Here is a 22,668-nt window from a genome sequence, read left to right on the forward strand (position 1 = left end):
CCAAAAAGTCGATTCTTTGAATTCGTTTAACAAAATTGTCTAAACAATTTCTGTCTAAAACTTTTCGTTCGGCACCTTTCAGATTTGTTTAAAGGGGACATTTTTGAACATGAATTCGTAGAAGAAACGGAATCAGAAATTTTTTTAAACACGAGCGGTCTCACTATATGGCTTATTAACACGTTCAGCCCTGGCATGCGTTTTATTTTTGAGATCTGCGGACCGGAAATTCATTTTACTTAAATTATCAAATATGGGCCTTTAAATAACCCAGAATATAATTTCCAATCAAATTTGGTCAATTGTGTATTATTTATGTAGCAATAAAAGTTAGAGCCACGGATGGCTCACCCGGTCTGGAGGCAGATGTCGTCCCAGGCTTGTCGGTACTTATTTGACTAAATCACGGCGTTGATGATACTTGCAATTATTGCATTACTTTACAAGAACTCTTGAACGCATAATTTGAGAAGTGTTATAAATAGGGCAAAATGTCTTCTTTTGAAGCTGAACAAGCTCAGATAAAAAAACTATATGATGAAGTAATGTCAGATGAAGATTGTGATTTATCAGATTCAGATGATTTATCACATCATTACGTTGCTTCTGATGGAAGTTATTCCAGTGAATGTGACATGGTGCTAAGAAAAAAAAATGGGTAGGATAAATATGGTACATATGGCTGTTTTTTGAAGTGAAAACTTCTTTAGGGACGTTGTGCGATTTTTGGATAGAAAAACCGTCATCGCCGTCACCGTCATCGCTTCGACGAAATAAATTTTTGAAGTGAAAATTTCTTTAGGGACGTTGTGCACTTTTTAGTTATTGGCGACCGTCATCGCTTTGAAGAAATCAATTTTTTAAGTGAAAACTTCTTGAGGGACGTTGTGAACTTTTTTGGATGGGGTAAAAGTATTAAATTAGCGACCGTCATCGCTTCGACGAAACAAATTTTTGAAGTGAAAACTTCTTTAGAGACGTTGTGTACTTTTTGGATGGGAAAAAGTATTAAATTAGCGACCGTCATCGCTTCGACGAAATAAATATTTGAAGTGAAAACTTCTTGAGGGACATTGTGCACTTTTGGGATGGGGAAAAAGTATTAAATTAGCGACCGTCATCGCTTCGACGAAATAAATTTTTGAAGTGAAAATTTCTTTAGGGACGTTGTGCACTTTTTGGATGGGAAAAGTATTAAATTAGCGTCCGCCATTGCTTTGACGAAATAAATATTTGAAGTGAAAACTTCTTGAGGGACGTTAAGCACTTTTTGGATGGGGAAAAAGTATTGAATTAGCGACCGTCATCACTTCGCTGAAATAAATGTTGTACTTATATAAATTATGTGTATGTATACATAAATGAAGTAGCAGGCATAAAAATAAATGGCCTACCCATATGTGAAATTAGATACGCCGATGACACAATACTAATAGCAGAAACTATTACAGATCTACAAAGAATTTTAGATAAGGTTGTTGCAACGAGTCAAGAATTTGGTCTGTCACTAAACATAAAGAAGACGAAATTCATGGTTATATCAAAGAAAAATATTAGAAACATCAATCTACACGTAAATAATAAGACGATAGAACGAGTTCAGAATTATAACTATTTAGGGACAAACATTAGTGAAACAAACGATTATACCAAAGAAATCCGAATTAGAATAGAAAAGGCTAGAAGTGTATTCACTAATATGAAACAAATATTATGTAGTAGAGACCTCAGCCTAAATCTTAGAAAGCGAGTACTAAAATGTTATGTATTTTCTGTTCTTTTGTATGGTGTGGAGACATGGACTCTCAATAAACAATGCCTCAATAGATTGGAAGCATTTGAGATGTGGACGTATCGAAGAATGCTGAGAATCTCCTGGACAAACAGAATAACCAATGAGGAAGTACTAAGGAGAATACAGAACAGCAGGGAGATACTGGATTCCATCAAAATAAGAAAACTTCAATACTTGGGTCATATAACACGTGGTGACCGATATGAACTCCTAAAATTAATTATGCAGGGAAAGATTCAAGGAAGGCGCAGCATAGGTAGGAGAAAAATGTCCTGGCTGAGAAATCTCAGAGAATGGTTTGGATGCAGCTCAACTGAACTCTTTCGGGCTGTAGTGTCAAAAGTGAGAATAGCAATGATGATTGCCAACCTTCGTCGCGGAGGTTAAAATTCAACGCGTTAAAATTCTTTGACAAATGGATACCTTTACAAAAAATTATTAAATAATCGTTTAGTAGGTTTCTGAAAAATATTAAAAACAATACAAATTAAAGTATAACTTTATTATTTCTTAAATTGTCAAACATTTAAGAAATAAATACATTTATTTTACATCAACTTCTGAATTAAATTAAATATAAAAATAACAAAGGAATATGTAATAATGAAATCGTTACCAAAATTAAAATATCTTTGATCATTTTCTCATTTAATATCTTATTATTATTTCGTTCTCATTTAAAATAACAATGCGGGCAATTTAAAATAATAATGCTAGTAAGCTTGTCGCTAACTTAAGCGCGGAAAAGCAGAGCGAAGCGAAGCGCGGTACGGCGAACTTCTGAAATGTGCACTAATATGTGCATGGATTTTCGCTTAAGTACGGGGAGGTACAGCACGTTGTTATGTTTGGAATTTAAGGCAATTCGACTTTTTCTTTGACGTAGGTGTGTAGACACATGTTGTACGATAGTTTTTGAAGTAATGACTTCGAGTAGCAGTTCAGAAGAAGACTTTGTTATTGCATGCGCAGTAGCTGAAGACGAAGAAGATATGAATCGTAAAAGAAAACATTGAAATCATAACATAAATTTAAAAAGGGAAATTTACGGAGAATTTCACCACCTTCATGGCTATTCTTCAAAGATAAAAAACAATTTTTCAGTATTATAGAATGAGCCAGAAAAATTTACTGAATTTGTCGCTCACCAGGTACTTATGTACGTACGTACACAAGCTCACTACAACAACTATCACTTTCACTCCACTCATAAAACATTGTGCATTGCAAAACATGCAATTAACTAAACATGTAATTTTTAAAATCAGACATTTAGAACTGTAATTTGCAAACATTTCTGTTGACAATTTTCACCTAATTCTTCTCAAATATTGTCACATCTCATCTGGTTGTGGTAGATCTGATTCTAAACTTCATACACTTTACACTTCTCTATAAATTCAGAGAAGTTTCCGCATGACTTCCGTAGACCTCCGCCTTCCGCTCATTAGTGCAATACGAAGCGCGCCGAACAGAATTTCTTCGCCTAGGATTCTACCATGGTACAATAAATTTCCCAGGTATGGCACGTAATGTTCCAAAATCGGTCGCTTTCGCGCATGACGTAGTAAAGATCCTTCTTCACGCAATACTTGAATGTAGTTTTATAGAAAAGACTTGTTAATTTTAAATTTTGAATATAATTTGGCTAATTTAATTATAGTAAATATAAAGAAATGATAAAGTTACTAAGTGATAAGTGTTATTATAATATTTAATAATAAAAAATATTTTGTAGCTAATTTAATTTTGTTGATTTTCGGGTAGTTATTTTAGCGAGGTTTTGAAACTGATATTTTAGAAACTTGTTATTTTGTTAACACAGATATCCATTATAAAGTATTTTTTACTTATTATTTGTTTATTATACATACAGGTTGATCAAGTGGTACTCCAGAGTTAGATATTTCAGTTGTTTAAAGATACAAAAAAGTAATCTTCTTCTTCTTCAAGTGCCGTCTCCTAATCGGAGGTTGGATAACATCATTACTACCTTTACTCTATCCACCGCTGCTCTAAAGAGTTCTATAGAACTGCATCTAAACCAGTCCCTTAAATTTTTTAACCATGACACTCTCCTTCTTTCTATATACTCCTTCCGCCTCTTATCTTTCCCTGTATTATCAGTCTTAGCATTTCATATCGCGGTCCCCTTATTACGTGTCCCAGATATTGTAACTTTCTTATTTTTATTGTGTTTATTATTTCGCATTCTTTACCCATTTCTCGCAGTACTTCCGTGTTCGTTTTCCTCTGTGTCCATGCTATTCTAAGCATCCTTCTGTAACACCACATTTCAAATGACTGTAGCTTATTTATGTGTTCTTGCTTTAATGTCCAGCTTTCAAGTCCATATTGTAGTATCGAGAACACGTAGCATCTCAAAGCTCTTACTCTCAGTTCTAAGCTAAGGTCTTTGTTGCAGAGAACTGTTTTCATTTTTACAAACGCATTTCTTGCTATTTCTATCCTGGTCCTTATTTCTGTTGTTTGATCATTTTTCTCTGAAATCCAGGTTCCTAGGTATTTGTATTTATCAACCCTTTCTATCGGTACATTTCCCAAATGTATGCTTGTTTGTATGTTTGTTTTCTTAATTATTACCATGTATTTATAAAAGTAATATCCACATAAAAATGGGTCACTATAAATTTAAAAATTATTTTCAAATGTACAGGGTATCCCACTTCTTAATTTGTTGATGATCACTTTGTAATTTAGGTACTCAAAATTTGTAGCTACACTTGAGTCCAGACTTGAGTACAAACACAAAAAAAAACAAATACACGAAAGCAAATAAAACTATATAGACACTAACGAGTAAATGTTCTTAAATTAGTTTATACAAACTATACCACATACCATGATACTATAAATAACAAGATAATATATTGCACATCCGGAAGTCGTGACGTAACTGGAGACCGGCAAGTTCGTAATGGTTCGTAATCATTCGTAATATCCGATTACTTTGAATTGTTTGCGGTTGTATTTTATATTTTATCTTTGACAGTTATTTTGACTGGAATCTCGACACTAAATTTTTTATTGAAACTTTATTGTACCTACCATGAAACTTTATTGTACCATGGGATTCTACGGTTGCGATCCGTGTCGCTTCTCTTCGTACCCCTGCGCGTTGCATCGCACAGATACGCGCGGTTTTATTTAAATACACGAAGAAAATTCATAACAACCTTTTTCTCCGCGCTTTGCTTCGCGGTGCAGCGCATAAGTGAGCGAAAACCTTAACGCGTGTCCCGGGACTTGTATTATTTGATATTTTGGACACATTGTTATCTTTTCGCCACGGAGGTTAGTATTTGCGTTCTCTTGAGTCTTAGAGATAAATGTTGCAAATACTTAATATATTAATTTTATTAATCAGGTTACAGATATTTGAATTTTGGTAATATTACAAGTTAGTTGAATAAAGAGAAGATAAGATTTATAAATAAATATGCTTAATATATGGTTTAATATTTTTGGATTTGAAAAAACAGAAAGCAAGTACAACAGAACAAAATATAGTTTCTGTAACAGAGATAGACAACTTTTTGGTACACAAGCCAACTAGCACCGAAACTATTGAGTAAGTCAACTTGAATATATAATATAAAAAATAAATATTCAAAATTTAAACATTATAATTTAGTTCTATATTTTAATAATCTGAATATAGCAAAAACAGATTTCTTCTCATAGTTGCCGATCTTTGCTTTTTAATATCAATTTTTTTACACAATAATTGTATTAGGACGATAAAAGAGCCTGTAAAGAATTTTGAGAAGATGATTCAAAGGAAGACACAGAATTCGCGAATTCTTGAGGAAAATCTCGGTTAATTGTTTTTAAGAAGTCATTCAGTAAATTTTTAACATCTGAAAAAAAAACAGAAATTTAGAAAAATAGAAAAACAAACTGCGGTTTAATTTACAAGTATAGTAGAAACGGAATTCGGTCAGAATGCGCAAAAAAGTAGCGGTACCAATGTTTTGTATAAATGTTTAAGAAATTCGAGTAGCTGCTTTATAGACAATCACTTGCCGGTATTTTAACATTGCATTATTCATGGTAAGTTAGTCATTTTAGAACTTGCAGTAAACACTTGCATATTAATACAGTTAAAATAATTAGACGACAAATATTAACCAAGAGAAATTAAAATATTTTTCTACTTTTAAGGACAAAAAGAGCAAGTTCATTAGCGGAGCCGAATTCAAAATTATTTTGCACATCATATTTGAAACATTATTTGGTCAAAACATCTCATTTTTATTGGTAAAAAATATATTAATTGTCTGGACTAAATTAAGGTTCTGTTGATATACTTGGTCTTCACACAATGTTGCCAAACTGAATGATATTATACGTATTCGGTTTAAATCTTCCAGCCGATTTCCGAGTCTACTACAATATACAGGGTGTCCCGAAAATATTGGTCATAAATTATACCACAGATTCTGGGGTCAAAATTGAGTTGATTGAACCTAACTTACCTTAGTACAAATGTGCACATAAAAAGTTACAGCCCTTTGAAGTTAAAAAATGAAAATAAATTTTTCCAATATTTCGAAAACTACATATTAGAGATTTTAGGAACATCTTAAAAAAATTATTGTGAAATTTGTGCACTCCATAAAAATTTTATGGGGGTTTTGTTCCCTTAAACCCCCCTAAACCTTTGGGGTATGTTCCTATTATAAAATTATTGTTGTAGTACTATTAGTTACAGTCTTTTTAAAACTTTTTTGCCTCTTAGAACTTTCTCGAAAAGCCAGTTTCTGTCGAGATATTTTGAACATTTGTGAAATCCACCACATATTTGTAATATATGGTTAACCCTACGTTAGTCGCGCGGTTATTGCTGTCGAGCTTAGTCGCGCGGTCTACGAACCAATTGTTTTTGTCGTATAATACCGGATTTTGCCAAAATTAACAAATTAATGATTAATAACATGTTTATCTATGTCTGTACTTCGATATTAGACATGTTTTGTTTCTTGGCTTTCGTCATTTTGACAGTGGTAAAGTTAAAGACGAGGTCATGATTTTTTGGGTCTTTATTCGCAAGTAAATGAAAATGGTCACAAAAATAAGCTCAATTTAGTAAAAAACAAAAAATCTTTTTTATCTTTGAACTTACAAAATGACCAATAGTGATGAATAATAAAAAACAGAACAAAAAAGTAAACAAAGAACATAGACGAGGGCATTTAGCACAAAATAAATACATTTTTAAATACAGCACCTAGAGACTTGCAATTTTTTGCATTATGTTCAGGATGAGGTCAGGAAAAAAGTCTACTATTCAAAAATGGGTGGAAATGCATAATTGCACTGTAAAGTGCATAAAATGCATCCAAAATTGCATAAATCTAAAAATAAAGTCAAAATCAGTGTACTAAGGAACAAAATTGATTATTTGGGGTTTTTTTTGGGGCCACTGAATACGATTACGCAATCAGAACTGATCCCCGGATCACTTGGTGCCCAAGGTCAGAGTAAGAGACGTCATCTTCTAGAGTTTCGATGGTTTTCGGCATTAAATCGATGCAAACGTCTGACTCACGGGTTTTAGGGGTCACCAAGTACTAATATGCCATCAGAATTGACCTCCGGAGTACCTGGTGCCCATGGTCGCTACTAAGGCACGTCATCTTCTGGAGTTTCGAGGGATTTTGGCACTAAATTGATGCAAGTGGACTATTCGGGAGTTTTTGAGGTAGTTAAACACTAATATGCCATCAGAACAGACCTATGGATCACCTGGTGCCCAAGGTCACTGCAAGGGACGTCATCTTCTTGACTTTCGAGGGATTTCGGTATTAAATTGGTGCAAACAGATTACTAGGGGGGTTTTTGAGGTCGCCGAACACGAATATGCCATCAGAATAGACCACCGGATTACCCTGGTGCTCAAGGTCACTGCAAGGGACGTCATCTTCTGGAGTTTCGAGTGCTTTCGGTATTAAATTGATGCAAACGGATTACTTACGAGTTTCTGGGGTCGCTAAACACGAATATGCCTTCAAAATTAAATTCCGGAGTACCTGGTGCCCAGGATCGCTACTAAGGCACGTAATATTCTGGAGCTTCGAGTGTTTTCGGCATTAAATTGATGTAAACGGATTACTCACGCGTTTTTTGGGGTCGGTAGACACGAATATGATATCAGAATTGACCTCCGGAGTACCTGGTGCCCACGGTCGGTACTAAGGCGCGTCATCTTCTGGGGTTTCGAGGGTTTTCAGCATTTAATTGATGCAACTGGATTACTGGAGGGTTTTTGAGGTCGCTAAATAGGAATATGCCATCAGAACCGACCGCGTGTGCACCTGGAGCCCAAGGTCACTGCAAGGGACGTCTGTCACTGCAAGGGACGTCTTCTTCTGGAGTTTTGGGGGATTTTAGCATTAAATTGATAAAAATGGATTACTCGGGGGGTTTTTGAGGTGTTAAACACGAATATGCCATCAGAACAGACCACCTGATTACCTGGTGCACAAGGCCACTGCAAGGGATGTCATCTTCTGGAGTTTCGAGGGATTTTGGTATTAAATTGATGCAAATGGATTACTTACGGGTTTTTGAGGTAGCTAAACACGAAAATGCCATCATAATTGAACTTCAGAATACCTGGTGCCCAGGGTAGCTACTAGGGCACGTCATCTTCTGGGGTTTCGAGAGCTTTCGGCATTTAATTGATGCAAATGGATTACTGGAGGGTTTTTGAGGTCGCTAAACACGAATGTGCCATCACAACCGTCCCTCTGTGTACCTGGTGCCCAAGTTCACTACAAGGCACGTCATCTTCTGAAATTTTGAGGAATTTCGGCATTAAATTGATAAAAATAAATTACTCGGGGGGTTTTTGAGCTCGGTAAACACTAACATGCCATCAAACCAGACCATCGTAGAACCTGGTGCCCAGGGTCACTGGAAGGGGCGTCATCCGCTAGGCGAGGTTTTCGGTACTATATTGATGCAAACAGATTACTTATAGGTTTTTGGGGATAATGAACACGAATACCCCATCAGAACAAACACCGGAGGACCTGGTGCCTAAGGCACTTCATCTTCTGGAGTTTCGAAAGTTTTAGGTACTCAATTGATGCAAACAGATTACTCACGGGTTTAAACACAAATACGCCATTAGAAAAGACATCGGAGCACCTGGGCCTAAGGCACGTTATCCTCTGGAGTTTCGAGGGGTTTTGGCATTAAATAGATTCGAACGGATCACTTATGGGTTTTTGGGGTTGCTGAAGACAAATACGCCGTCAGAACAAACACCGGAGCACCTGGTGCCTAAGGTATATCATCTTATGGAGTTTAGATTGGTACTAAATTGATGTAAACGAATTGCTCATGGGTTTTTGGGTTTGCGGAATACGAACTCTACTATGGTGATCTATTTAATTTTTTTATATAAGTTTTATTACGCGTTGACGTTATTAGTGATTACCGTAATCACAAGATACTCCAGAATTCCCCGTGTAAGCCACATTCGTATTCAACAACCCCAAAACCAAAAAGTAATCCATCTTTTATCAATTTAGTACTTACCGAAAACTCTCGAAACTCCAAAAGATAACGTGCTTTAGGCACCAGGTGCTTCTGTGTTTGTTCTGATGGCGTTTTCGTGTTCAGCTACCTCAAAAACCCATGAGTAATCCGTTTTCATCAATTTAGTACCGAAAACACTCGAAACTCCAGAAGATGACCTGCCTTACGCACCCGATACTGCGTGGGTTGGGTCTGATGGCATATTCATGTTCAGCAACCCCAAAAACTCAAGAGTAATCCGTTTGCACTAATTTAGTACCGAAAACCCTCGAAACTCCAGAAGATTACGTGCTCTAGGTACCAGGTGCTCTGGTGTCTGTTCTGATGACGCAATCGTGTTCAACAACTCCAAAATCCGATTAGTAAGTAATCCGTTTGCATCAATTGAATGTCTAAAACCCCCGGAACTACAGAATATGACCTGCCTTAGGTACCAGGTGCTCCGGACGTGAGATCTGATAAAGTATTCGCGTTTATCAACCCCAAAAACCTGTAATCCCATGTAAAATGAGTAATCCGTTTGCATCAATTGAGTACTGAAGCGTACTGAAGTACTTTAGCGGCCTCAAGAACCCCCTCAGTAATCCATTTACATCAATTTAATGCCGAAATTTCTCGAAACTCCAGTAGATAACGTTCCTTGCAGTGGCCCTGGGCACCAGGTGCTCTTTGGGTCTTTTCTAATGGCATATTCGTGTTAAGCGACCTCAAAAACCCCACGAGTAATCCATTTGCATCCATTTTATGCCGAGAACCCTCGAAACTCCAGAAGTTTACGTACCCTAGTAGCGATCCTGGTTACTAGATACTTCGGAGTTCAATTCTGATATCATATTCGTGTGTAGCAACCCCAAAAACACGTAAGTAATCCGTTTGCATCAATTTAATACCGAAAGCCCTCGAAACTCCAGAAGATGCCGTCCCTTGCAGTGACCTTGGGCACCAAGTGATCGAGAGGTCAGTTCTGATGGCATATTCGTGTTTAACGACTCAAAACCCCCCGAGTAATCCATTTTTATCAATTTAATGCCGAAATCTCTCAAACTCCAGAAGAGGACGCCCCTTGCAGTGAGCTTGGGCTCCAGGTGCACAGGGAGTCGGTGTTGATGGCATATTCGTGTTTAGCGACCTCAAAAACCCGTAATTAATCCGTTTGCCTCAATTTGATACCGAAAGCCCTCGAAACTCCAGAATATGACGTGCCTTAGTAGCGACCCGGTACTCCGGAGGTCAATTCTGATTCGTATTTAGCGACTCCTAAAACCCGTGAGTAATCCGTTTGCATCGATTTAATGCCGAAAACCATCGAAACTCCAGAAGATGACGTCTCTTGCCGTGACCTTGGGCACCAGGTGATCCGGGGATCAGTTCTGATCGCGTAATCGTATTAAGTGACCCAAAAACCCCCCAAATAATAAATTTTGTTCCTTAGTATACCGATTTTGACTTTATTTCTATATTTATGCAATTTTGGATGCATTTTATAGTGCAAATATTAGGTCTGGATCCCGCGTATGAAAAAAAAGTTGATTAATAGCAAGCTGAAAATTTGTTAATAGCTTAAGGGTATCTAGTCGGATAAACTTTGATATATGGGAACACTGGAACAGGGGCAGTTTTAATTGTGGAACAGATTAAAAATTTGGAACGGTCAGATCACGAAAACGGCACATTTATTTTGCCCGACAGAATAGACTTAAACTCTCCGAACAGAGATTAAACTCTCATGCAAAAATCAGACTGCTATTTATCACCTGTCATAATTCCTGTCAGTTGACATATTCTACATGTTCCATTCATTAAAACGCCCATTTGGTGACAAATAGCAGTCTGATTTTTGCATGAGAGTTTAATCTCTGTTCGGAGAGTTTAAGTCTGTTCTGTCGGACAAAATACATGTGCCGTTTTCGTGGTCTGACCGTTCCAAATTTTTAACCTGTTCCACAATTAAAACTTCCCCTGTTCCAGTGTTCCCATATATCAAAGTTTGTCCAACTAGACACCCTTAAGCTATTAACAAATTTTCAGCTTGCTATTAATCAACTTTTTTTTCATACGCGGGATCCAGACCTATATGCATTTCTACCCATTTTTGAATAGTAGACTTTTTTCCTGGCGTCATCCTGGACATAATGCAAAAAACTACAAGTCTCTAGGTGCTGTATTTAAAAATTTATTTATTCGGGTGTTTTTAGTGCTAAATGCCCTGGTCTAACAAAACTATTAAATGGTAAAAGCGGCACAATTTTAGTCCGTCAAACATTCAGTGCAAATGTCCCTGAGATGATCCTTGCAGCCAACTGTCATATTTTTGGCATGACCTTCTTGTTGACTTATTGTAAATTCGTGGACTAATACAACATCATCCCACGTAATTTGTTGGAATATTAGAGGGAGGGGTACGACTTCTTGAACTCCGGGCAGTACGCGAGCTCGTCGTCTAAGTTCTCTTAGCAGGGAAGGTATAGTTGATCCATATTCAATTTGGGATTTGATTAGTTCCCTAAGTCTTCAATAAAGTCGCTTCTCGAAACTTTTTCATTTATGTTATTAGCTTTATATACACAGCAGGCTACATATTAGCTTTATATAATACAACTAAAAATTGTAACGCGTTTAGTCGCGCGGTCTACAGTTATGTAGATCAGTGCTCTTTGAATAATGGTAAAAAAATAATGCAAACAGATCGGCGGCGTTTACCAAACTGAAGATTAAGTTGGAAGTATTAGTGACAGCTGCTAAGCGGGATGGGGGCGTATGTGCAGTTTTTTGGAATTGGAGACCACTTAAAGGAGAGTGGTCTACGATCGTAGACCGCGCGACTAACGGAGGGTTAAGTACGAATATAGAGACCTGGTAATAATATGACAATTTATTTATAATTTACATTTTTGGGTATATTTTAAACCATATTGAAGAAGAAGCCACATCTCGATAAAAGGTGCCTTATCGAAAAAATACTAAGAGGCAGCAAGTTCTCGTCTTTAACCAATGGTACCGCAATAATAGTTTACACATTGGAATGTACACAAAAATTTGGGGGGTTTAAAAGAACGAAACCCCCATAAAATTTTTATGTAAACATATTAAAAAAGAAGCCGCATCTCGATAAAAACTGGCTTATCGAGAAAATACTAAAAAAAAGTTTTAAAAATATTGTGTTTAACTAATGGTACCACAACAATAATTTAATTGGAACGTACACAAAAGTTTGGGGGGTTTAAGGGAACAAAACCCCATAAAATTTTTATGGGGTGTACAAATTTCACTGTTGTTTTTTTTAAGATGTTCCTGCCATAAGAATGCCACATGTCCAATTTCAATAAAAAATCTCTAAGAGTTTTTGATATATGAGAAAAAATCGAATTTCATTTTGTAATTTCAAAGGGCTGTAACTTTTTTGTGTGCACTATTGTATATAGGTAAGTGAGGTTCAATCAACCTATTTTTGACCCCAGAATCTGTGGTATAATTTAAAGCCAATCTTTTCGGGAAACCCTGTATATTATATGTGTATTAAATTAAATTATATGTATCATAAATATTGCGTTTTCTGGACATCTTGTGTTGCTGTTGAGGGATGTTTTAGTACATCATTTGACGGATGAAAATAGTTTTTGACCTAATTATTTCGGATAACTTTGATTTTCACAAGGACGGAAAATCGAAAAACTTTTTTTTATAGACCGAAATTTGTTTGAATGAATATAATAAATATCTTTTTAATTTGGAAATATAATTAATGTTCCTTAACGTCTCTAATGCTTCTGTAATGTTTGTTTCTACAAACAACCCGCTGAAGTAAAATTTTAAAAGTGCATTTTTATAATACAGTGGGTGATCATATTATTAGAGCCACCTAGTAAAATTCAATGTTTTAGAGGAAGGGCATATAATTGAGCTGTATCATATATTAATGCATTTGTTTCCATTTGGCCGTCTTGTTACACTTTATGAAAGTGCAATAAATGGTCTAACAATATTGGCAACACGCATGTGTGGCAATGCGTGACTCAGATGTCATTGTTTGTCAGTGCTGCCCAGCCTAGCTTGCAACTGGTGTGCCTATTATTTTGTATTCTTGGTGTTTAGAGTTATAATAAACTTTGTGAGTTTCCATTGCTCTCTAGTGATATTCTGACAGTCCTATACTATATTTTGTGAATTTAGTAAAAATTGCGCGTTCGTTACACTAGTGGTACCAGAACATCATGGGAAATACAAATACATCTCACCAAGGAAAATAGCAGAAATAAAAACTTTAATATTCAATACTAATCACTCCAACAGAAACATAGCATCCATTTCTAAAGTTTCAAAGGCAACGTGGACTGAATAAAGAGAAAACTTACATACCATTATTAAACAAAAGTAAAATTTTCTGAGGTGGCTCTTATAATATGATCACTCACTATAAATAGTAATGGTAGGGGAGGAAACTATGCTAAATGTGCAGTTATTCGAGCGCTTTGGGGACCTATTGGGTAGTGAAGAGTAGGTTCTAAAACCAAAAAAAGTTAAGTAAAGTTTTCCATTTTAGTGGGGACTCTCCATTTTTAATTTAATTTTCCATTTCCAACAATCGTTTTTTCCGATTATAGCGCCATTTATGCATAATTCGAAAAAATGTTTCAAATAAAAGTGACTTATTTTTACGTAAGGAATCCGAATCTGCAATAAAAAATGGGGGCTACTATTTAAAATTTTAAAGTAACCCCCACCTTACCTCCGTGGGGGTCGTGTTTGGTGCCATTCGATAGATTTTTTAAACATATTGAATAAGTGTATTTTTCAGTTTTTCGATCTGATGTTCATTTCGCGGAATATCGCGGGATTCGTATTTAAAATTTACCCCCCGCCCCTCTCCGTGGGGAGTCGTGTTTGGTATCATTCGATAGATTTTTGACAAATATTGAGCATGTATTTTTTAGATCTATCGTTCATTTCGCGAAATATTCGCTTTTTTTTGTGAAACTTTGTGACTCACCCATTTCCTTACGCCCCGCCCAAATCGTCAGATTTTTGAAATGTACAAATGCTATCTAATACGTTCTTTAACGGTAAAATATTGCAAAACCTCTAAATTTTAAAGAACCTCTTGGATTGACATGAAATTTGCCATACACATAGCTAACAAGTCAAAGAAAAAAAGTGATATTGTGCCGATGTGTGCTTTTGCACCGGGGGTGGTTTTCACCTCATCTTGGGGGTGAAAAAATATACGACCAAAGTAAGTCCGGAAATGGATAAACTGACTAATTGTGAGTAACTTTTGTTCTATAGGGTTTTTTCATTAAGTCAATATTTTTCGAGTTATTTGCCAGTGAATATGTTCATTTTTTCAACAAAATAACCACGCTTTTAGACAGTTTTTCGCAAATAACTCAAAAAGTAAGTATTTTGTCGAAAAAAACATCCTTAGCAAAAATATAGCCTGTAAAAAATTTAAAAAAATGGTATATATATATCAGTGGCGGCTCGTGATTTTTACAATAGGGGAGGCTATACCTAACTGTAAAATATCTAGACAAATTTGCACTAGCAAAAAAATGCGCCAAAAAATGTAATTTAAGGCCCCATTTTTTGACCATTTTTATTTACATTTCATAATATCATCCTAATTCATAATTTCATGATATCATCATTTTAAAAATAGTTAGTCTAATAGTAAAAGTTTAATACCAAAGTTTGTGTCGTTTATTTGTTAACAATTCCATCTATTTGTAAATAGATACCTATGCATATCAAAATAAATACAGATTTGAAGTTTTGCAGTCCATACATAATGAAGCTTCAAATTTTTTAAGATACTCAACTGAATTTTTTTAATTCTAAACGCGGCCTTGCGAATTCAAAAACACGATAAATTACCGATATTTTGCTTTGAGTTAGAGATATCGGAAAAAGTTATTTGAGCAAGTTGTTCCAAATATTATTATAACCCCACATACCAAATTTCATAACAAAATTCGCACTTTTAGATTTTTCATTATTTTTAGTCAGGGCCCTAAAATTCGTTGTCCCGAGACGCACCCAACCACCCAACGGAGCTGAGAAGCTACACTGCCTCCCTTGGTATATCTCCGGGCAGCGTGTGATGGCGCCGTAGTTGCCACTGTTAGGAGACCGCGTCTCCTTAAACGCCTGCTGCGCTGCACGGAGCATTAGCAACGGAGAAATCTGGGCTTCTCGGCTCCGTTCGTGCATCTCGGGATAACCCAGGGTCCTGCCTACAATAATATGTAATAAAACTGAGACGCGATCATGCGTTCTAATGCTAATGCTCCGTACGTATGGATAATTAGTGATAATATGGAATTTACACGTTGTATAATAGTGAGAGTAATTGTTGTTTTCGCGATTCATGATAAACAAAACAGTATAGAGTGTGTAAAAAATTTATTGGGAGGCTGAGCCTCCCTTGCCTCCTCTGACGAGCCGCCACTGATATATATCACGTCTCTATACGTAGTAGAAGAAGAGTTATAGCTAATAAAAAATAGGTTCATATTCGTCAAATTCCAAATGGAATACTTTAACCTTAAATAACCAAAAATGAAGCATATTTCGGGGAAAACTCATTACAACTTCTTTAAAGTGTTTAAAAAAAAAGTGTTTTTCTTCATTTTTATTTTATAAAAAAAAATTTTAGCATCAAAAGTAAACAAGTTACGCTCAAAATAAAGTTAGTCCCTTTTTTTTGGTAAAAAAATCGGGAAAATCACCTCCTAATTAGTATCTCAAATGAACTTAATCGTTACGACTTCACAAGTTTCTTGACTCGTGTATGTATTGTTTATATGATCTGTAAGTTTCATGGGTTCAAAGTCCTTATTTTTGAAAGGGCTGTAGTTAAAAGGGGTTGAACGAGTCACTGATCACGAATGTATTCAAATTTAGAAACACCAAATCGTAATCAATTTTTGTCTTAGAGAAAAACAAAAGAATACAGGATATTCAGAAAACTGCTGACTTTTTTCGTTTTTTGAGATTTTTGGTATCTCTAACAATTAAGTTATTTTGAAAAAAAGCATATTTTTCAACATTAAAATTTTTGAAAATTTTACTTTGAAACCAAATTTTTTCAAAAATAAATACTTTGAATCGATGAAACTTACAGATAATATAAACACAACATAAGTAAAATAATTTGTAGAGCGGTAACGACTATTTTCATTTAAGTTGCTAATTAGGGGGCGGTCTTCCCGATTTTTTTTTGCCAAAACAAAAGGGACCAACTTTATTTTGAGTGTAACTTGCTTAAATTTGATGCTAGAAACTTTTTATAAAAACAGAAATAAAGCTTTTTTTAAACACTTTAAAAAATTTAAAATGGGTTTTCCCCAAAAAGTGCTTAATTTTTTGGATATTTCACGTCGAAATATTCTATTTGAAATGTGGCGAATATGAACCTATTTTTCATTGGCTATAATTCTGGTTCTACGAGGTCCAGAGATCTCATGCGTACACCATTTTTTTACTTTTTTACAGGCTATATTTTTGCTAAGTACGTTTTTTTCGGCAAAATACTTACTTTTTGAGTTATTTGCGAAAAACCGTCTAAAAATGTGGTTATTTTGTTGAAAAATGAACATATTCACTCGAAAAGTGTTGACTTAGCAAAAAAGCTCTATAGAACAAAAGTTACTTAAAATTAGTCAGTTCATCCATTTCCGGACTTATTTTGGACATATATTTTTCACCCCCAGGGCAAAAGCACACATCGGCACAATATCACTCTTTCTCTTTGACATGTAAGCTATGCGTATGCCAAATTTCATGTCAATTCAAGCGGTTCTTTAAAATTTACAGCAAAAACCGCGAAAGAATGTACTAATCAGAGTTTTAATTAAGTGAATTTTTTTATGTAATCAATAAAGGTCTTACCGTCATTTGGAGTCTGATTTTCACAATAAACATGAGCTAAAACCTTAATGACATCCAGTAAATGCTCCTTTAACACTGGGTTGCCTTGCTGATATAATGAAAAAATACATTTAATAACTGCTTCATTTTCTTGAAAATCATCCCTTAAAGGCAGTTTTTGAACAAAGGCTGGAAAAACCTACAAACAACAAATTATGTATACTTCGTCTAATTTACTAAACGTTGCACGTCATCCGCGTCATAGCCTGTGACGTCGCATGATACCAACACGAAATATTTAGGCGGTAGGTGTGTTCTTTTTTAGAATCACTTTGCCGAGTACACTGGAATTACAGCCACTAGACATATTTTATTATATACAATTATATATACAATTATTTATTATATACAGATTTCTATCAATGTTAACCTAAAGAAATGCACAATAATATGTTTCATTTAATTTGTATAAATGGATTATAAAGCGTTTTTATGAAGCACATTTGTTCGGATCACACTGTAACTGTAATCGAACGAAGGTGATATTTTGGCATAAATTGGTAACATTTATTTGACAGTTGCGGTGATGACACTTCATATTTGTTTATATTCTTTACTATAAGTATCTGTTTTATTATATTTACTGTTTTTATTATTTACTTTACTATAAAAAGATCCTCTACTATAAAAATATAAATTTCACCTAATCTTATCACGACTTGGAATAATCGAGGTACCTATCTGACAACTTTTTTAGTTGTTATTGTAGACATATACAAAAGAAACCTACCGGCTTCATGCCAAGAGTTTGGAGCCGTTGTTTAATTATTAACAATGCAGTGCAAAAACGCTTGCACTGCAAATCTTAAAAGATTATAACTTAATTCTTGTTCTCTATTTCATAAGTGTATACTTATTTACATTGAATATTAATTTGTTTTGTTATATAATCCACGTTTACAATAATTATGTGATCTATCTCATTTAAAATGGATTCAGGATTTTTTTATACTTTGGCAACTATGTCAACTTAGATCTCTGGCGTAGATAATGACGTGCAACGGTAAGTAAATTAGATGGACTGTACATGCAAATTACAGTAAAAATGTTTTTGTTTAATGCAAAAGTTATACACCCGACAAATGGTTATACTAACATGAGTACCTAATTTCTAAGAAGTGTTCTCAGAACTTAAAACGCAATAGTTCTTAGGCCCCCATATAAAATTATTATTTATGACCACACCGTTGAAACTTTTTGTACTTGTTATTTGGGTGGAGTCGGACAAATTTCGAGCTTAGCGCATCATGGCAGTGGGGCGTTTGTCTGTCAAGCGGTCACGAAGTTGTCAATTTTATGCAAGAAAAAAATTTATAACCACATTGGTCATTTTATTTTAGTCAATGGTTTTTATCATATAAACAGCGAAAATAATTTTGTCGGACAAAAATATTGGGGCATACGACGCGTCGGACACGCTAAATATGTGAAATTTATGAAAATAATAAATTTATTACCACATTGCTAATTTTATCAGAATATACCATAAAACATTTTTACAATAATGTGGTAACCTTGTCGGACAATTTTCACGAGGCATATGCGCAGTCGGACGCGCCGAAGATGTCAATTTCCTGAAAATTTTTTATTTATTACCACAGATGTCATTTTTATTTTGTGCTGTTCTTTTACATGTGTAATGCATATTGGATCACTTGTCGGACAAAAATAATGGGGCGTTTTGGAGATACAGGGTGTCAAAGTTAAACTTTTTTTTTATTTATTATTGAATATTTCCTGACAGGTATGAGATAACAACATGAAATTTGGTACGTGGAGGTTTTTTGGGTCGAGGAAACTAAATTCCCTACCAAAAATTATGCATTGCCCAGAGGGCGCCACATACACCTTTCAGCACTTATTTATTACGTTCAATTTTTTTATTCCTCACTCTGTATAATTTTGACATTAAAATTTTTATTTTCCTATTAGTTTTACTTAAAAAAGGTATACTTCTTTCATCTCCCTAAACTCAACCGTTTTCGAGATAAACGCATTTTAAATCTGCGATACACCATCATTTTTAGCATAATATCATTGTAGTTACACCCGAAAAATAACTTAAAACCATAAAATTATCCAAAAATGTATCGCAAATTTCTTCAAATGGAATTTGCGATGCAATGACATACATTTGAGAACTGGCACAATTATTATGGTATTAAATTATTTTTCGGGTGTAACTACAATGATATTATGCTAAAAATGATGGTGTATCGCAGATTTAAAATGCGTTTATCTCGAAAACGGTTGAGTTTAGGGAGATCAAAGAAGTATATATATTTTACCAAGTCCTATAGCTGGCTTATGGGTGGTCGAAAGTCACAAGCTATACCGGTTCTGAATCGGCCCTGACCCCCTCTTAAAACATAGAAAAGAAATTCAGAACGGTATAACTTTTCCACAAACATACACACAAACATACAAAACATTTTCCCCTTTTTAAATAGAAATTGAATAAAATTTCTGAGATCGGTAACTTTTGAATGGTATATACAATTTTCAAAATGGCAATGGGATAAGACAGGGAGATTCCCTGAGTCCTCTGTTGGTCAACCTGATCATGGACAAAATAATAAAAAAAGTAAGAACAAAAAAAGGATACCAAATGTAAGAAAAACGACTTAAAATAATCTGCTATGCAGCCGACGCAATACTAATCTCTCAAAGTGAAGATGATTTACAACGTATGCTGCACGAATTTAATATAACCGCTAGAAAATTTAACATTTTAATTTCCCCAAAAAAGACTAAATGCATGGTTACAACAGTAGATCTAATAAGGTGTAAATTAGAGCTGGAGGGTCAAATAATAGAACAAATCATGGAGTTTAAATATCTAGGCATCACACTATGCAACTACGGAAAGCTCGAAACAAAAGTGGAAGATCAGGTGAATAGAGCAAACAGAGCCGCAGGTTACCTGAATGAAACAATATTTAGAAATAAAAACATCAGAAAAGAAGTGAAAGGCAGAATTTACAAAAGAGTCATCAGACCAATAATGACATACGCGGCAGAAACACAACCTGATACAGAAAGGACAAAAAAAAGCTATAGAAACAGCAGAGATGAAAACATTGCGGAAAATCAATGGTAAGACGCTGTGGGATAGAGCTAGAAGTGTAGATATATGAAGGGGATGCAAGGTGGACAACATTAATAACTGGATGAAAAGCAGAAGAGTAGAATGGAACGACCACATAAGCCGAATGACAAAAAATAGAGTAGTAAGAACGGACAGAGACGGTTCCCCAATAGGAAGACGATCAGTGGGAAGACCACGAAAAAGATGGAATGACAGCTTACTGGAGGCACATTGAAAAACAGACAGAGTAATGTCTATATAAAAAGAAGAAGAAGAGAAGAATTTTCAAAATTAAACATGCGTTGGAAAGGTAATGTTCATTACATAAGAAGCCGTAAAATCGGACTTAAATTTTCGAAATTTTTGGGAGTTTTGGGGACGAGAACGAAAAACAGACCCTAAATGGGAATGGCCGTAACATCCACACCCTTGTACCAAAACGGATGGTTGACATATTTCTCTTTTCCTATATTTTAAGATTGGATTTGGCCCAATTTTTTCAATTCAGTCACATTTAAAAAATCGAAAATTTCTTGTATAATGTAGTGTCGCATGTAAGGGAACAGCCGTTCTCTGGGATATAAAAAAAATAATAAGCATCAAGGAGACCAAAGCGAACTATAAACAATTTTTCTCGGTTAGATCTACATAGATCAAACTGAAAATTTGTAGAAATACTCCTTATAATGTTTATAAGGACGTAACGTAGAGAACATTGCAAAATTTTAGAAAAAATTTCCGAAATTTGCCCTCTTATCGGAAAATCTTTTTGGAAAATTTTGGGTACAACTCACCGTCATGCCCTGTTAAGTGTTGTACATAGCGTAAGTACCAATTTATAGCTAAATCGATTCAAAAGAAACCGAGAAACACTGTTTTAAATTTTTTTTTGGTAACACCTCCTCCTCGATAGCCTAAAAGACTTAAGCTTTCTGTTCGTTTGCCCCAACATTTTTGTTAGACAATTAGATTTTTTGTTTAAGAATATAATTACAGTGAAACCTCGGTAACTCGGATTAATCGGGACCGCGGCCGATCCGAGTTATCGAAAATCCGGTTTAGCCGGAGAATATGGTAAAAATTAATAAAATACGGTATACTTACAGATAAACTCCGTTAGAATAGAAATAATATGAAATATATATAAATATGCACAGTACCTACACATCTTAATTACTAACAACACGCAAACACAAACCTACGCAAAGCAAACCGAAGCGAACAATACCACAATACTGTATTCATACAGTCACAATCCGAAGGATGTTTTGTTATTATGTATTAAGAACAGTAAACTAAGACCATTCATTAAAAAATAATTTTTTAAATAGTCTTTCTTAAACAATGCTAACACAGTTTGAAATAAAAACTAAAGGAATAATACAGACAGGTGCCTGTTGTTTCTGCCGGCTTGTGCTTATGGGTCAGTTTTACTATCTATAGTTCAAATTACACAAATACACATTATCTCTCAAATATTATATTACATACATACATTTTTATTGTTGAAGTGTTTATCTGATAATTAACTATTTTGATGGGAAATAAGCCACAATTAAATTGAAAGAATAACTTTATTAACATTTCGACGCCCAGAACGGGTGTCATTGTCAAAATACAAAATATGTACTGAAAATCAAAATGTTTATCTGATGAAAATCGGTCCGGGTTAGCCGGACTTCCGGGTTATCGGGGGCCGACTTATCGGGGTTCTACTGTACTTGTAACTTACTGCCTTTGTCGGAAAAATGGTTTTAAAGATAAGGGATGCGCGAACCCAGCAGAGTTTAAAAGTATAATTTATTAATAAAAATTAAATTTTTAGTCCGACTTTGGATTTGACTCAATATTTTTGTCGGACACTTAGATTTTTTGATTTAGAATATAATTACTTATAACCTGATACTTTCGTCGGAAATTTTTTTTTAATTGAAGAAAAAAAACTACAGAACGATGTTTGTCGTTGTTCAAAGAGTATGTATTCAAATATCAGATCACAATTTTTCTAAAATTATCCCCTCTTGTCGGAAAATTTTTTAAGTAAATTTTGGGTACAGCTCTACGTCATACCCTTTTAACTGTTTTACTTAGAGTGTGTACCAATTTTCAGCTATTGGGACCGTGCAAGTTCGGCAAAGCGACCTCTATTTCTACGCTCTGTACTTTTATTCGCACTTTTAATTATATTGGCCAATTATATTAGTCCTGGTTGCTGGATAATTGTCAAGACCATAGTCCAAAAAAATAATAAGAAGAAAAAATAAGATGCAGGTTATGTTTAGCAAACGTA

At 34.9% G+C, this 22,668-nt stretch overlaps 1 protein-coding gene across 1 annotated transcript in view; it reads right to left on the reverse strand.

The window, feature by feature from the left end:
* Positions 1–2,278: 2,278 nt before the first annotated feature.
* Positions 2,279–22,668, reverse strand: part of LOC114333903 (importin-4) — a 154,147-nt gene continuing 133,757 nt past the window's right edge. Inside the window, exons 15-16 of the mRNA XM_050656072.1 lie at positions 17,252–17,429; positions 2,279–5,676 (exon numbers count right to left, since the gene is read on the reverse strand). Coding sequence (XP_050512029.1) covers positions 5,549–5,676; positions 17,252–17,429 — 306 coding nt within the window. The 3' untranslated portion in view covers positions 2,279–5,548. The remainder of the gene's footprint in view (positions 5,677–17,251; positions 17,430–22,668) is intronic.

The sequence above is a fragment of the Diabrotica virgifera genome, chromosome 7 (assembly GCF_917563875.1).
Source record: "Diabrotica virgifera virgifera chromosome 7, PGI_DIABVI_V3a".
Lineage (NCBI taxonomy): Eukaryota > Metazoa > Arthropoda > Insecta > Coleoptera > Chrysomelidae > Diabrotica > Diabrotica virgifera.